The sequence below is a fragment of the Crotalus tigris genome, unplaced genomic scaffold, assembly GCF_016545835.1.
Source record: "Crotalus tigris isolate CLP2741 ecotype Arizona unplaced genomic scaffold, ASM1654583v1 scf7180000024417.1347922, whole genome shotgun sequence".
Lineage (NCBI taxonomy): Eukaryota > Metazoa > Chordata > Lepidosauria > Squamata > Viperidae > Crotalus > Crotalus tigris.
Window position 1 is genome coordinate 341,380 of NW_024100583.1, and position 17,845 is coordinate 359,224.

Consider the following 17,845-nt stretch of genomic DNA (forward strand, 5'->3'; position numbering starts at 1 on the left):
CAAATAGAAATAGAAAGACTGTGGCAAAAGCAAGCAAGGGTAGTACCAATAGTAATAGGCTTCTTAGGTGCGGTCCCAAAACAACTGGAGCACCACTTGAACACCATTGGCATTGACAAATTCGCTATTAGTCAATTGCAAAAGGCGGCCTTACTAGGAAATGCTTCCATCCTGCGACGATATCTGTAATACCATCAAACATCCACATCTGCCTATCCCAGGTCCTGGGTAAGGACTCGATAGGTAGACAAAATGCCAAATCCAGTCTGAACATCTGGCTGACTGTGCGATGATCAATAATAATAATAATAATAACAACAACAACAACAACAATAACAATAACAGTAACAACAATATAACAATAACAATAAGAAAAGAGTTGGAAGGGACCTTGGAGGTCTTCTAGTCCAACCCCCTGCTCAGGTAGGAAACCCTACACCATTTCGGACAAATGGCTGTCCAGTCTCTTCTTAAAAACCTCCAGCGTTGGAGCATTCATAGCTTCTGGAGACAGGTTGTTCCATTGGTTAATTGTTTTAACTGTCAGGACGTTTCTCCTTAGTTCTAGGTTGCTTCTCTCCTTGATGAATTTCCACCCGTTGCTTCTTGTCCTGCCTTCAGGTGCTTTGGAGAAGAGCTTGACTCCCTTTTCTTTGGGGCAGCCCCTGAGATATTGGAAACACTGCTATCATGTCCCCCCTCGTCCTTCTCTTCATTAAACAAGACATACCCAATTCCAGCAACCGTTCCTTATATGATCAGGAATGAAAGTGGGTGTCTCCAGAAAGAAATCCTGCCTTATTTTTAAAAGTGCCATTGTTAAAAAATGGTGAAAAAAGGAAGGTTCTACATTTAGGCAAGAAAAACCAAATGCACAGGTATAGGATAGGGGGTAACTTGCTCAGTAACAGTAACTGCTATGTTGCCTCTACTCCCTCCAACTGAGGTCCTCCATTTGCTTTCCACGTCTTCTCATATGAGGGCAAGGATGTGTGGGAGGAAATGTACTGGTATAGTATAGGGGGTACCTTGCTTAATAGTAGTAACTATGAGAGGGATTTTGGAGTCCGAGTGGACAATCCCTTAAATAGGAGCCAGCCGTGTGCTGCAGCTGCCAAAAAAGCCAACACAGTGCTGGGCTGCATTAACAGAGGGACAGAATCAAAATCACGTGAAGTGTTAATACTACTTCACAATGCCTTGGTAAGGCCACACTTGGAATATTGCATCCAATTTTGGTCACCACAATGTAAAAAAGAGGTTGAGACTCTGGAAAGAGTACAGAGAAGAGCAACAAAGATGATTAGGGGACTGGATGATTAGGGGACTGGAGGCTAAAACATATAAAGAACAATTGCTGGAATTGGGTATGTCTACTTTAATGAAGAGAAGGACGAGGGGTGACATGACAACAGTGTTCCAATATCTCAGGGGTTGCCACAAAGAAGAGGGAGTCAAGCTATTCTCCAAAGCGTCTGAAGGCAGGACAAGAAGCAACGGATGGAAACTAACCAAATAGAGAAGTATCCTAGAACTAAGGAGAAATTTCCTGACAGTTAGAACAATTAACCAGTGGAACAACCTGCTTCCAGAAGTTGTGAATGCTCCAACACTGCAAGTTTTTAAGAAGAGACTGGACAGCCATTTGTCCAAAATGATATAGGGTTTCCTGCCTGAGCAGGAGGTTGGACTTGATGACCTCCAAGGTCCCTTCCAACATTGTTCTTCTTCTTAAATATAATAGGTTACAGAAACTAAACGGCACAACCAGGAACTGAAGAATTTGGGCACTGATGATCCATTGCACCAATGTGTTTATTGACTTGGATGCGTTTATTATCAATGCCAAAAATTAACATAGAGATTTGTTTGTTTTTTTAATTTATTTTTTGCAGCTGGGTTGAGAACTTTGGACAGGAAGGGCTCGGATTATTATTGGACATCTTGGAAAAACTGGTGGAAAGCAAGCAGTAAGTCTTCTAACAAGTCTGTAGATCTCAGAAAGAAAGAACGGACAGTAAACCAGCCTGATATAATTTTTGTCTCTTTATCTTCTTCTGTTCAGACAGGACAAACTTCTCAAGAAGATACAGCATAAGATCATTCAGTGCTTAAAAGCTTTCATGAACAACAAGGTCAGTAACGCTCATCTGCTTAGCTGAAGTTGAAGTTTGCAACAGTGGTGAATATGAACACACACAGGCAGTGCTTGACTTGCAGTGGTTGTTCAGTGATCGTTGGAAGTTACAACAGCACTGAACAAAAGTGACTCCATCATCCAGGTCATGGTTGTCCCAAAGATGCTTTTTTTCAGGCAACTGGACTTTCTTGTTTTTTTTCTTGGAAGGTGTTTTGCTTCTCATCTCAAGCTTGGATGGTGGGGAATGGAAGGATTTATACTCCTTGCAGACAGCTGGTCATTTGCATTCTTTAGAGATTTGTTAAAGCTACCTTGAGGTTGACCTGTGTCCTCAGGGTCACCTGAGGGGTGCAAATGGGTTTGGAGCCTTCTTGGAACTGCTGAAAGGACTGTGTTGTAGACTGGAGATCGATGATGTCGTATCCCTCCCCGTGTGTCTAGAGCAGGGGTCTGCAACCTTAAACACTCAAAGAGCCACTTGGGAGCCAGAAAACACTGGGAGTCAGAAAACTTGTGCACGCACGTGCACACGCAAGGAGTGGGGAGCTTGATTGAAGAGTTTAATTAAAAAGAAATAGAGGCTGCTGTGCATGAGTTCTCTCTCTCTCTCTCTCTCTCTCTCTCTCTCTTTCTCTTTCCTCCCCCCCTCTCTCTCTCTTTCTGCTCACCTGGCAAGCTGGCTTCAGGCTGTTCTCCAACCAGCTGACACACATTGTTATTAGACTCCTGTCTCCTGCCCTTCTTGATTCCTGCTTCCTGCAGAGATGCAGCAAAGGGAGGAGCCCCGCCCAATAAGCTTGTCAGCTCGTCGGAGAACGAGCCATATGCGGCTCTGGAGCCGCGGGTTGCCGACCCCTAGTCTAGAGAGAGCTGTTCAATTTTATCACAGATGGCTGACCCTGTTCTGTATTCTCTAGTTACCTTGAAGTAAAAGAGAGATCATCATAACATAAATGTAAATGTGACAATAAGTCAACTTTCTGTGCCTTTAGTGAACTTTGAAAGATCACTAAGGAAATGGTTGTAAGCTGAGAACTGCCTGTATATTATATGATATTATTTAATAGCCTAACAGAAGTGAGTTGTAAACATGTTGTAGACATCGAAGTGAGATGACAAGGAGGAAAACTTACTAAATAAAAGGAAAAATATTTAAGTCAATCTCAACTTGTCACATGGTTAACATTGTCCCAAAGGTGTTTTTTTTTCCACGAGGCAACTGGACTTCCTTGTTTTTCTTTGAAGACATTTTGCTTCTCATCCAAGTAGCTTCTTCAGCTCTTGAAAAGGCCGAGTTGCCTCGTGGAAAAGCACCTTTGGGATAACTATGACCTGGATGACTGAGAACTATATATGAGACATATAGTTGACATTGCTGATTCTCTTGTGGAAGCGCCTTTGAAACTCTTCACAATTTTGTAGGATTTCACAGATCTTTCTCCTGACGTGTATGTGAAAACGCAGCAGCAACTAACGGTCTGCATATGTGCATCTTGTTAACAATCACCTTCTGCCTCCTGTTAATTTTTACCCCTTGACCCTTTAGTACGGCTTGGAGAGAATAATGAACGAAGAAAGGAGTTTTTCGTTACTGGCCAAAACAATCGATCCCAAACAAATCAACATGATGACTGATGCAGTTAAACTTCTCTCTGCAATATGCATTATTGGTGACGAAAACATGTAAGTGTAACTGTCAAGCTACGAAGAATGCTTATGTTGTTGTTGTTAGTTGCAAAGTCATGTCCGACCCATCGCGACCCCATGGACAACGTTCCTCCAGGTCTTCCTGTCCTCTACCATCTTCTGGAGTCCATTTAAGCTCGCGCCTACTGCTTCAGTCACTCCATCCAGCCATCTCATTCTCTGTCGTCCCCTTCTTCTATCTTTCCCAGCATCAGACTCTTCTCCAGTGAGTCCTTCCTTCTCATTAGGTGGCCAAAGTACTTGAGTTTCAACTTCAGGATCTGGCCTTCTCAAGAGCAGTCGGGGTTGATCTCTAGGACTGACCGGTTTGATCGCCTTGCAGTCCAAGGGACTCGCAGGAGTCTTCTCCAGCACCATAATTCAAAGGCCTCAATTCTTTGGTGCTCAGCCTTTCTTATGGTCCAACTTTCACCGCCATACATTGCAACTGGGAAAACCATGGCCTGGACTATACGCACTTTTGTTGGCAGGGTGATGTCTCTGCTTTTTAGTATGCTGTCTAGATTTGCCATAGCTTTCCTCCCCAGGAGCAAGCGTCTTTTAATTTCTTGGCTGCAGTCCCCATCTGCGGTGTTCTTGGAGCCCAGAAAGATAAAATCTGTCACTACCTCCATTTCTTCCCCATCTATTTGCCAGGAATTGAGAGGGCCAGATGCCATGATCTTGGTTTTCTTATGTACCTGCGTCCATTTTTCTTCTTAGCTTGCCTACAGACTTGGGGTGGGAGGGGAAGGAAGAATGGAATGCAGGCTTCAGACATCGGGCTGCCGAGTCATGAGCATCAAGGTCGTTTGAGAACTATTTCCTGAGAACTGAAACATTCTCTCATAGCAATTTTTTGACACCTTATTGGACAATGTGATCTGCACTAATGGGGGGGAAGGGAAATTCTAAGATTTAACTGATTTAGGTGCCAGAGCTAGTTTCCCACTCATCTGTGCGGATATGCTGAGCTCAATAAAGTTTTGCATCAGAGATTGGAATGTCTCAGCTGTGCTCACTTCGTCGGGATCATCAGTCGGAACCTGGACAGTTAACATTGCCCCAGTTTCTTGCCCCAGTTGTTAAGGGAATCGCTGCCGTTTTTAAATTAGTAACCCAGTTATTAAGTGAATGGCCACTAAATGAACAGTTGTACGTCGAGGACTCTCTGTCGTAAACACAGCTGGATAAGTTGCGTGACGAACCCCAAGAGGCACAGAAATATCTCTACGTACTTTTAGCCAGGGTTGTCCAGGCCTTCAGAAGGTTGGTGTCAAAGGAGAAATCGTGTTTTTTTGCAGATGCTTTGCTTTTTGATCCGGTGAGGATTTCCCAGCACAACTGTTCCCTGGTGGAAATTTCCTTGCAGGATGTATTAGGCTGTGTAGAATGTGAACTCCATTGTGAATGGTTGGTAATTGGAGTTTTCTGGGAAATATTGCTTGGTGATTTATTTCATGTCCCTTGAAATAAAGGTATTTAAGATGTGAGACTGAAGTATGCAGGTCTGTTTAGTTTAATAATAGTTCTTTCCTCCCTCCCTTCCTTTTTTCTTCCTTTCTTCCTTCCTTTCCTTCCTTCCTTCCTTCCTTCCTTTCTTCCTTCCTTCCTTCCTTCCTTCCTTCCTTCCTTCCCTTCCTTCTTTCCTTCTTTCCTTTCCTTTCCTTTCCTTTCCTTTTCTTTTCTTTTCCTTCTTTCTTTCCTTCCTTCCATAGTCTGGAAAAGATTTTGAAAGCCTTGACTACAGCCGCACAAGACAGAGGTATTGACCGATTTGGCCCCATTCTGAAGGGTCTTGAGGAGAATTCAGTCCATCTGCAAGTAAGTGATGCTTTTTTTTGTGGTGTTTTAAAACCAATCAATGTAACTAACGTAGTAAGCGTACTCTAAGAAAAATAAATTCTTGGACAATTATTCAATCTTGGATACAGCTAGGTGCCGGTCCGTGGCCTGTTAGGAACTGGGCTGCGCAAGTGAGCAAAGCTTAATTTGCGCACGTGCAGGATCTAGGTAGCGCACAAAACCACCTGGGCCCTGGAAAAATTGTTTTCAACGGAAGCAATCCCTGGTGCCCAGAAGTTCGGGACCACTGACCTAGAAAGACTTAATTCTTCCTGATTACCTAAAAGAAATATAACGGCCTGATACTTCAATTTCAACCCATAAAGTTCTTTTAATTGTAATTGCCATATTACAATTAAATATCATATATTGTTTTAAGTAAAGAAGAATGCGCTGGAAATTGCATTTATCCAGCATTTGTAAAACTTAACACCAGTTAAATTCATAAGATAAAAATTTGAATATGTTCATGATCACTTCTAAAGTTTGTCTACCTCTAGATGTGTTGATTGTCTTTTGGCAGAAAAAAAATGGAAACGTTTAATAATCCCGTGAAATTATATAGCTATTCCCCTTTGAATAACGTTATTTTATAGGTAACACCTCCCCAACTACACATAGACAATTTGTTCATCACATAACAATTTCGTAATGTTCATAGCAATAAAATAATAAGTTCTCCTGTTGGCTTTGTCTGAGTTGTCTGTTTTCTTTGGATGTTTCATATTGGGAACATACTTTGAAGACAGAAATTTGAGAGCCCTGGTATCGCAGTGGTTAGAATGCAGCATTGCAGGCTAACTCTGCCGACTGCCAGCAGTTCAATCCTGACCGGCTCAAGGTTGACTCAACCTTTCATCCTTCCGAGGTTGGTAAAATGAGGTCTCAGATTGTTGGGCAATAGGCTGACTCTGTAAACCGCTTAGAAAGGGCTGTAAAGCACTGTGAAGCGGTATATAATCTTAATGCTATTGCTATTGCAGGCTAACTCTGCCCACAGTCAGGAGTTTGATCCTGACCGGCTCAAGGTTGACTCAGCCTTCCATCCTTCCGAGGTTGGTAAAATGAGGACCCACATTGTTGGGGTCAATAATGCTCAATCTGTAAACCGCTTAGAGAGGGCTGTAGAACACTGTGAAGTGTCATATACGTCTTAATGCTAGTGCTACAAATCAGTGAAGGCCAGCGAAGTCCTGCAGATTGAAGTTTTTGCATTTTGTAGATAGCCTGTATGCAGTTCATCAATGCTCTGGTTACAACTCCTGATGATTTGGACTTCAGACTCCACATTCGGAATGAATTTATGCGTTGCGGATTAAAAGAGCGACTGCCGGTAAGTGTGTGTACATGTGAATTAACTTTTAAATTAGAAGATTGCAATGAGAAGAAGTGTAAAATGCCTTGCAGACATATATATATATACATATATATATACATATATATATATATATATATATATATATATATATATATATATATATATATATATATATATAGTATGGTCTTTGGTTATTCGGGTTTTCTCCCGCGTCAAAATTGGAAGTGTCTTGGCGACGTTTCGATGAAGTCTCATTCGTCATCTTCAGGCTGGTGTTTTCGGCTTCGTGCTTCTAGGAGCACGAAGCCAAAAACACCAGCCTGAAGATGACGAATGGGACTTCGTCAAAACGTTGCCAAGACACTTCCAATTTTACGTGGGAGAAAACCCGAATAACCAAAGACCTACATACAAACACCCGCAAAAACCTCATATATATATATATGACAGAACAAACTGCCTCCTGTAAAAATTGTTTCACAAAGTACATATTTGAATAGCATAAATTCACCCAAATTATTAGCTTTGGATACATGCGTTTTGTTCAAAATAACTCATTTTAACAGGCCGTTATTAATTACAGTACTGTTTGGTGCTTTCCCACTGCAGCTGCTGAGATGCATAAGGAATGAAGCTTTGGATATCCAGCTGAAAGTATTCAGTGAACACAAAGAAGAAGATATGATTGAATTTTCCCACCGTTTAGATGATATCAGATCAGAGTTTGAATATCCTTTTAAAAAAACGGAAATTTGTAATCAGTTAAACCAGAGGTCCCCAGCCTATAGGCTGTGGCCCATTACTGGCCCGTGGCCTCTTGGTCACTGGGCCACGTGAATAGTTTGGCAGTGCACGTGTGCACGTGCTCACCCCCCTCATGCCACCATTGCTATGAGTGTTGTGTGGGCAGCAGCGTTGCCACGGACCTCGCACGGGGGGCCGGAGCATGGCAAGCAGCAGATGGGCGACAGCATGCCACACACAGTTGGTGACATTGCCATGAACCTTGTGTACACAGCAGCAGTGCCACAAGAGATAGCGGGATCTTTGTGCCAGTGGTGGCATCGCTGTGGGCCGTGGCACAAGCCTCATGCAGGGTGGTGGTGTGGTCCTCACGCTGGTGGTAGCATCACCATGAGCCAGGCGGCAGTGCCGCCACAACCCACACACAGGCACCACCATGGCTGAGAGCCTCATGCGCATGCTCGCAGCCCCATTTGCGTGCTGTCCATGCTCGCGGCCTGTTTGTGTGTGCGCATGCACGTGTGGCCACCTTCACGTTTGTGCATGTGCATGTAAAGTGCCACCAGGCCACCCACCCAGAAAGATTGGAGATCTCTGAGTTAAAGCAGTCGTGGTAGCCAGCATCCAAGCAATGATAGTGTTTCTTGATTCTTAATTGACTCTATTTACACTATCAAACTAAAATTTGGCGATTCTCGTGTTGTAATAATCAAAAGGAGAGGATCGTGGATGGACTGTAAGAAGTGCTATGTTGTTCCCAGAAGTCCTGGAACAAAAATCAGTTTGTGGCAGATGACTCATTTTGGGCCCAAAGCATAAATCATTTTTCCTCGCCAACTTAAATTTTAAAATGATACGTAACTTCAGCAAAAAATAAAAATCTAAATTCATCTTGAAAAGAATAACTTATCTACCATGTACAATCCACTTGAAATATTTTTTTTATCCTTAATTTGATTACTGATGCAAATGACGTTTTTAATTTAGTGTGGAATAGCGTTAAGGACACGAGTGCGGAAAACTGCTTCCTTTCTATCCTGCAGCACCTCTTGCTGATACGAAATGATAATTTTATACGGTAAGGAAACAATTGTACGGTACGAAAACTTGCTGAAGCTCCTATCTGGACATTGCTTACGAAGTATCAAGCGTTTTGCAACCTGTTGCACGTTTTTATCCCAGTGTCTTAGTTTCCACAGAAGACCTTCAGATAAATCTGAACTTAGAAGCATGCAACATCTGTCAAATCAGAGGTGGCAGGTCAAGAAGGCCAACCTAATTTGCGTGAAAATTTCTGATTCTTTAAGAGTTGACATGTCCCTAGAAAACCTTGTAGCTCCTTAAAATGTAGAAAAATAGGTCTTCAATTGTTGCATTTATTCAGCGGAGTCCCAAGAAAGATGTGGGTGGCCGGTTTATTTGACCTCTGGATTTAACTTTGGTCTTGGCCTCAAAAAATGAAATCCCGATAGCGAGGAAAAACTTTCCCGATAAAGGCTGATAGTGAACTGGATTTTTTTCCCCCCATAATTTGGGTTTGGTATAAGTAAATAATTGTGATTAGTTTGCTTAACGGGTAATCCAATCTTAGCTAGGATTTTGAGAAAGAGAGCTTCGTGTTGGAATCAAACTGATTTTCTGGAAATAGCCTCCGCTGTCGTTATGCAAATTACATGGGTAGCTGCTTGGAATAAAACACTGACTTTTTTGAGTAGGTGTTATAATAGGCGAGTGCCGCAAAGCTCTGCACTTTGATTACTGACATGTAGCTTTACTCCACCTTCTTGAATAAAAAAAAAAAACCTTACCGAGGGGGACTTTGGGCCGGTTATTCCGCCAATTTACCTTGCAAGATCATCATTATGGAGTAACATTGTAAGAGAATCCAGCCCAGGTCACCTTTTTGTTCACAGGAAAAAAAGCAGGCTATTGAAATGCACCAATATATAAAGCAGCAAGAAGACCAGGAAAGTCTAAAAACAGCTTTTGCTATTCAGAGGCATAAATCTCGATCAAGATTGCCAGTTGCTGCTTGCTGAGTCGGAAAGATTTCTGTTAAACGTGTTTATCACACAGATGCTCCGGGTGCCCAAAGATTGACAGCATATTTCTTTTCTTTGTTGGTTTTGCCTCCCCCCCTTTTCCCCCAAGGGCTTTCTCTACAGAGTTATTTGTTGTTAGTTGCAAAGTTGTGTCTGACCCATCGCGACCCCATGGACAACGTTCCTCCAGGCCTTCCTGTTCTCCACCATCTTCTGGAGTCCATTTAAGCTCACACCTCCTGCTTCAGGGACTTCATCCAGCCACCTCTTTCTCTGTCGTCCCATTCTTCTCTTGCCCTCCATCTTTCCCAGCATCAGGCTCTTCTCCAGTGAGTCCTTCCTTCTCATTAGGTGGCCAAAGTATTTGAGTTTCAACTTCAGGATCTGGCCTTCTAAAGAGCAGTCGGGGTTGATCTCCTCTAGGACTGACCGGTTTGATCGCCTTGCAGTCCAGGGGTCTCGCAGGAGTCTTCTCCAGCACCATAGTTCAAAGGCCTCAATTCTTTGGCGCTCAGCCTTTCTTATAGTCCAACTTTCACAGCCATACATTGCAACTGGGAAAACCATGGCCTGGATATACAGTACTTTTGTTGGCAGGGTGATGTCTCTGCTTTTTAGTATGCTGTCTAGATTTGCAATAGCTTTCCTCCCCAGGAGCAAGCATCTTTTAATTTCTTTAAATAACAGAGTTATTTAGCCAATATCAGACCTCACGTGGCAGAAGTTGGTGTCCGCTGTAGAATATTGTGGGGAGAAATGTGTAAAAACAAAGAGTCTTTTTTTATACAAGCACCGTTGAAATTGTTCTAAAGTGTGAGATAACGGCTTGCGAAGCAAGTCTTGAATTGGTAGATTTTTAACGTGGCAAAAATAAACAGAAGCAGAAAGAAGCCTACCAAACAACGAGAGAAAATGGTATATGGAATAAACCAAAGAGATTAGGAAATATAAAAATGAGGTCTTAAACTCTGAGCCATCAGTGGCGTATTCATTAGCTGCAAAATCCTCTCGCACACATTTTTTTTTGTATGTGGCACAGAAGGTACAGCTATTGAAATTAAGTGACTGGTCACGATGCTTTTCTTGGCCCCTTGCTTTTTGCCTGTTGTGGCAAAACTTCACCCCACCCCAGACAATTAAAATCAAGACTTTTCTGCAAAGTGAAATGTTGCCGTACACAACCCCTGAAAAGAGCATGCCTAGATCAACCCAATATTGTCTATCTCGCCTTTTTTCAAACTTGGCAGCTTTAAGATGGGTGTGGACTTCAGCTCCCAGAATTCTGAGTGTTGGAGTCCACACTTCTTTAAAAAGCCAAGTTTGGGAAGAAAAAAAAATCTTTTTAATGCAGCATCCTATTTGGAACGGTGGCCGGCTAAGTGCCTAAGGATCTCCAAGGAAAACATCAATAGAAAACAGTTGCATTGGAGGCTGCTCTGTTATATTGATGTCCATTTCTATCATTCTTTTACATAGGACAGGAGTGGGCAACCTTGGCTCTTTTATGACTCGTGGACTTCAACTCCCAGAATTCCATGCTGGCTCAGGAATTCTGGGAGTTGAAGTCCACGAGTCATAAAAGAGCCAAGGTTGCCTATCCCTGACAGAGGGCATAAGGGAGACTAGCATTTCCTGCTGTCTCCTACTGAAGGGCGCCTGTCAGATTGTGTAGATGCTTCATCAAGAGATAGGATGGATCACAAACTTCCATCCTGCTTAAGAATGAGTCCCAGTTTCCGAGACATATTTAGTTATTGTGTCAGTTCTCCAGCTAACATTAGCCAGGGTTCAGCCTTGACGAGACTGACAGAAGTCTTAAATCCTAACTCAGGTCAATGTTGAAGCACGAATATGTTGCACTGCGTTAAAAGCAGTATCGCCTCAGAAGCGTAAAATTAAAATGCATACCTTTTCTTGTCATTTCTTTAGACCTCTGTATTTCAAGTTAATCGAAGAGTGCGTTTCACAGGTGGTCTTACATCGAAGTGGTCTGGACCCAGATTTTAGTTATCGAAAAAGGCTGGATGTAAATTTCAGTCACATATTGGGTAGGTATTCATATGCCATATTTATACTCATATGAAAGATCACATTTAAAAAAAAAAGAGTTACTAGGGATTGTTATTATTGTATACCACACGTGAGATGGGAAGCTATTTAAATGTGATGAATGGCTGAATGAATAAATAGTTCCAGAAATTAAATTCAGGAAGTGTTCTGTAATGATGTACATTTGTTTTTGCCAGTTATACACATACATACAGTGTGTGTGTGTGTGTGTGTGTGTGTGTGTGTGTGTGTGTGTGTGTGTACATATACACATACTTGGTAATAAGCAACAAATCTTATTTTCTGATTGGTTTAGTTGCATACTTGCAATATATGTTTTCGTGATCCTGACACACTTACAAATAGCAGTTCCTTGAGTATCGTATTGAAATCAATAATGTAATTGCTAAACATCTCTGAATACCTATGAAGAAAATGCTTTCAAACTGTTATTTCTGGCTTGTATCTTTTAAACTGTTTTATGAAAAGTTTAGTCATTGCCGTTTGAAGCTAGCAGCGTAGCTGTCAGTCATTAATGGAAGCAATTTTTTTTTTTACTTGTTTCTACTTAAATAATTAGGATGTAAATATTCATGTTTCTTGACACTGCTGGACAGATTTGCTTTATCTTAGGGTCGGGTACAAGTTGACATAAGTTTTACTCTTCCTATGGACTGTTCTCTGAGATTGGCTAATCAGTAAAAGCTATCCAAAAGATTTATATGGGCTATTTTCTGCTAGATATCTGTATCGAACAGAAGAAAATGGAAGAACTTGAAGGAAAAGCTTCAGAATTCTTGAAAAAGGTAATTTTAGAGAAGTTTTATTCTCAAACCTTCCTATTATAATGTCCAAATGTCCTGTAATCTCTGGGACCTAAAATAAAATCATTTTACAAGAGACAAGATAACAAACATGAAGATTGAGATTTTCACTTAAAACCCAGCTGCGGTGATCCAAAATGGCGGCCATTTTCCTTCCACCCTTTTACTAAAACATAACAGCTGGAAAGGATTTTGGTAGTGAACTGTTACTGCAGCTCTGATCTACAGCTGGAAGCTGAAGTTGCTTTTCAACTAAAGTATCAAGAGATTGATCGAACCGTTTTATTATGCTTTTCTAATCCTTAATTGTTGAATCCTGGAGTGCGCATTTATCAGTTACACAGCGTTTGGACGTCATCTTATTATTTTCATCTTCCATTTTCTTTGATGCAAAATAAACAGACGTTGGTAGGATGAGAAAAAAAATATGAAGGAAATGTTTCAAGAAATTTCGCTAGGGAAAAAAAAATCACGAGGGATCAATTTATTAGTTCTCCCAAATCCTGGAATACGAATCTGCGGCCCTTCCTTTATTACTAAACTACAGCTCTCTATTTTTAACAGCCACATTGCACCAATTTACGTTGAATTTATGTACCCTGTCATAAAATAAGGTGGGCCTAAAAAAGCCAAAGGCACCTGCTATTCTACCGTAGAACCTGTTGCAAGAGAAATTGGATTTCTTACTAGAATTGTTAGGCTACATCAAGCTGTGTGGGAGCCTGTGGCTTCCCAGCATCCTAGATTAGGCCCCACTGAGCATACCTGACAATGGACAGGCCCATTGTTTTTGGCCATTGTTGGGAAGTTTGGCAGCTTTGCCTTGAAACACTTTCCAAAGAGCGACAAAAACAACTGTGGCAACATGTCTCTACTTACTGTACAGATTAGTTTAAAATTGGACAAGCAGTTTACCATTTCTACATAAGGTGTGTTCTTTGCGGAATACTTTATAGCAGTGATGGCGAACCTTTTAGAGACTGAGTGCCCAAAAACCACACCGCCCCCCCCCCGCATCGCCCGCCTCCACGGCCCGCCACAGATCGCCCAGGTGATCCAGCAGCGCCATGGCGACCACGCCCTCCGCCCGCGCCCCACAATATCATCTGTGAGCGACGGGGCGCGAGGGCGGAGTCTTGTCCCTGCTGCCCGGCTGCCATGTCCTTGGCTGCGCTGCTCTGCATGGGCCACGCTCCAGGTGACTCTCCTCTGGGGGAGGCTGCTGGTGAGGGAGCCGCGGGGGAGGCGGGGCTGGGGCGACAGCTCATGTGCCCACAGGGTTCTGAGTGCCGCCTCTGGCACGCGCGCCATAGGTTCGCCACCACTGCTTTATAGGATATGGCTGTTGGCTCACATTTGCCCAGATTCATTTGAACTTTAAGGATAAGAAGAAGTGGCTGATTTGACTAATTTTGGAGGTTTTCACACATTGCCTTTGTCTTGTAGTGAAGGAGAAAACCGTAAAACCCATAGGTTGCCTAATACCACTTGGTTCTTTTTATGTACACTGAGAGCTTAAGCACCGGGGACAAATTCCTTCTCTGTCCCATCACACTTGGCCAATAAAGAATTGTATTCTATTCTAAAGAATTTGGATAGTGCAAAGACTAGGTGCCAGTTTCTGATCTAATAAACTGGTTTCATTTAAAGAAGTGGTGGACAGCATTTAAAACAACAACTTTACGGGTAAGAGGAACTTAGCCTTGAATCCAGTGGGTTGATTTGTTGAAAAATATTCAAGGATCAAGAGTCTATCTTTACAGGAACCTGGAACTGATGTAACAGCTCCTGTGCAGACACCAGCAATGGACTTTTAAGACAAATATATGAAAATCAATGTAGTTGTCAAGAGCAAAGCAGAGTCTAATCCATCTCACTCCCTCGTTTTGAAATAAAAATCAACTTGATATTTTGTATCTCCCCAGAGCCACTTAAGATTGCGTGATATGCAAATCTAGGTACGATAGCATGACAATACTCGGGGCAACGGACAATTTACACCTGTAAATTTAATGATGCACAGTGCCTTTTCATTTTTGTTCCAGTTTGAAAAAGAGTTCGTGGCTCACCAAGAGACAAAGGCGCAGCTTCAGAAGACCGAAGAAAAGCTTGGCCTCCTTGATGGAGGGAGAAAACCTTACAAAAACGAGGTAAAAAAAAAGAATCTGCACTCACAAGTTGCTGTTTATGCAGTTAAAATAATTAGCAACAACTTACGTGTGATGCTACTGCATTCATGTAAAAACCAATAAGACTTTGACTCTGTGCTTTGTCATTTCTGAATGAGAAAGGCACGGCGCCATTTTTTCCTGTTCTTTTTGGTCTCGATCTTGGTAGGAAAAGCTGGTGTCGGAAGTGGTTGTTCTTTTGAAGGTGTTGCGATGATGCCATGACACTTGAAATACGGTTGTAGAATAGTAGAAATAGGAAAGAAGGGACAACTCCTGTTTTGGCACATACATTTTTATCGGTAGGTAGATGATGGCACATAGTATTTCAGATATATCAATGTCTACAAACCTGCTCGGTCTTTAAAAGGGACTATATTAATTTAGTGGCTTATCATCATGCAATGCACATTTTAATTACCAGCTGATAATGATCAGTAATGAGAGTTAGTGCCTCCGTTCTTGTGATCTCCCTAAACGCACCTCCTTGGCCATTATGTAACAAAATACTTGTTGAGATTGTCCCCAGGAAGGACAAGGCTCTTTTATTTTAAAATATTTCCAAGTTGCTTGGTATCTGCATCCTTCTTTTTCTTATCTTCCCTCCCTCCCTCCCTCCCTTCCTTCCTTCCTTCCTTCCTTCCTTCCTTCCTTCCTTCCTTCCTTCCTTCCTTCCTTCCTTCATCTCTGTGCCCTCCCTCCTTCCATCTTCCTTTCTCCTCCCTCATCTCTATCTCCTTCCTTCCTCCTTCCTTCCTTCCTTCCTTCCTTCCTTCCTTCCTTCCTTCCTTCCTTCCATTTTTCCTCTCCTTTTTCATCCTTCCTTCCTTCCCTGTTTTTCCTTCCTTCTTTCCTTCCTTCCTTCCCTCCCTATTTTTCCTTCCTTCCTTCCTTCCTTCCTTCCTTCCTTCCTTCCTTCCTTCCTTCATCTCTGTGCCCTCCCTCCCTCCATCTTCCTTTCTCCTCCCTCATCTCTATCTCCTTCCTTCCTTCCTTCCATTTTTCCTCTCCTTTTTCATCCTTCCTTCCTTCCTTCCCTCCCTCCCTATTTTTCCTTCCTTCCTTCCTTCCTTCCTTCCTTCCTTCCTTCCTTCCTTCCTTCCTTCCTCCCTTCCTTCCTTCCTCTCTGTGCCCTCTTCCCTCCATCTTCCTTTCTCCCTCCCTCATCTGTATCTCCTTCCTCCCTCCCTTCCTTCCTTCTTGGTCTGCTAAAAATCCCATCTCATTGGTTAGCTATTTCAAACTAATTACAGATAGTACCGCAATTGACCTCAAAACACAAGCTTTTCCTTCCAAAGTAGAAAAAAGTTGTTAAGTGGATTTTGCCCCATTTTACAACCTTTCCTGCCAGTGTTGGTAAATGAGTCACTGCCGTCGTTATGTTAGGAACACCGTTGTTAAATGAGTCTGGCTTTCCCCTTGGATTCCGCTGGCCAGAAGGATGCCAAAGGGGGTCACGTGACCCCGGGACACTGCAACCGTCATAAACATGAGTCGGTTGCCAAGCGTCTGGATTTTGATCTCGTGGCCCTAACTGTGAAAAACGGTCATGAGTCTCTTTTTAAAAGCGCCGTTGTAGCTTTGAACAGTCACTAAACGAACTGTTGTAAGTTGAGGATTACCTTGACACTTGGGGTGGATGTTGTTGGTTAGTGTAGCTGATGTTTAGCTGATACAATTGGCCCACCTCTTTGGGATGTTGTCTGCTGTGGAAATGCAAATGCTATAGGCCAGACATGTCAAACACAAGGCCCGGGGGCCGGATGCGGTCCGCCAAGTGATTTCATGTATCTCGCGAAGCCATCCTGGAAACAGTGAGGGAACGGCCCCCGCTGCCTTGGCCCTGGCCCAGGTCGGCCGGGAGCCAGTGTACAATTTTGTGGTGGCCATCTATGCTGAAACGCATTCAGTCTTAGCTCCACAAGGCCGTTTAGAAACAGTGAGGAACCAACCCCTGCCGCGTCGTCCCCCCCCGGGTGCATGCTGGGGAGGTGTCACCCTTTGTGAAGAATGAAGAAATGGACCATGCCTTGGCGCTTGCCCTGGTCCCCCCCCCTTCTGACAGAGACCCTCAGATCTGTCCCACTCCTGCCCAGGCCCCCACAGGCACCCTTGACGCGAACGATGTAGAGCTGGCCACGCCCACCCAATAGGCCACACCCACTCCATCCACGCCCACTCAGTAGGCCGCACCCACCCTGGCCACACCCACCCGGCTCCCCGAGGGCAACCGCAATGCTGATGCGGCCCTCAATGAAATTGAGTTTGACACCCCTGCTATAGGCCCTATAGTTAAACAGGACATTTTTTAAATAAAATCAAATCAAATCACATCGTACATCAGGTTTGATCAGATAGAAGTGGCTCCTGTGGTTATCAAGCAGTTCCTTGTGATTCCGGTCTTTCTTGAAACTAATATAACTGAACTTAGTTTGCATATTAAAAGTTATAAAATAAAATATGCAGATCTGCTGCTTTTCAGTGAACCAAACTAAACGGATTAGCCATCAAACTTGCAATAATCAACCCTTTCTTTTAAAAAGCAAGCTAAGTGAAAAACAAAAGATGAACTAGACATACCGTCTCACCTTGGGGCGAGACAGTGCTTGACTATTCCTGCAGTACAATTTATTTAAGATATATATAGATTCACCTTCCCGCTTACAAGAAAGAAAGAAAAAAAATAAACTCCTAGAAACAGAATCAAGTAAATAAGAAATTTGCAAATGTGCCGAAGTTCGTGGTTTTATCCTATTCAGAATTTATTTAAAATACCTTTAAGATGTTTGATCCCAAAATTCACTGTTAAAACTTCACGGACAAACATCAAGATAACAAATAATACACTAGTGATCACAGAATAAAGTCATGAAATTATAAATGAGGATAAATTATTTTTAAGAAAAAGTTATACAATATACAACAAGGGAATGGTCGACTTTTAATGACCACGAGCCCAAATTTCTGTTCCTAAGCGAGACATTTGTTAAATGAGTTGTGCCCCATTTTATGACGTTTCTTGCCATAGT

The 17,845-nt window shown here is 42.6% G+C and overlaps 1 protein-coding gene across 4 annotated transcripts in view; it reads left to right on the forward strand.

Annotated features, from left to right (window-relative positions):
- DIAPH3 (diaphanous related formin 3) overlaps positions 1-17,845 on the forward strand; it is a 119,668-nt gene that overhangs the window by 16,305 nt on the left and 85,518 nt on the right. For all 4 annotated transcript variants that reach the window (XM_039329829.1, XM_039329831.1, XM_039329832.1 and 1 more), the window contains 10 exons: positions 1,896-1,970; positions 2,066-2,135; positions 3,687-3,823; positions 5,545-5,650; positions 6,894-7,004; positions 7,599-7,717; positions 8,695-8,811; positions 11,705-11,823; positions 12,566-12,630; positions 14,694-14,798. In XM_039329829.1, the coding sequence (XP_039185763.1) occupies positions 1,896-1,970; positions 2,066-2,135; positions 3,687-3,823; positions 5,545-5,650; positions 6,894-7,004; positions 7,599-7,717; positions 8,695-8,811; positions 11,705-11,823; positions 12,566-12,630; positions 14,694-14,798 (1,024 nt within the window). The remainder of the gene's footprint in view (positions 1-1,895; positions 1,971-2,065; positions 2,136-3,686; positions 3,824-5,544; positions 5,651-6,893; positions 7,005-7,598; positions 7,718-8,694; positions 8,812-11,704; positions 11,824-12,565; positions 12,631-14,693; positions 14,799-17,845) is intronic.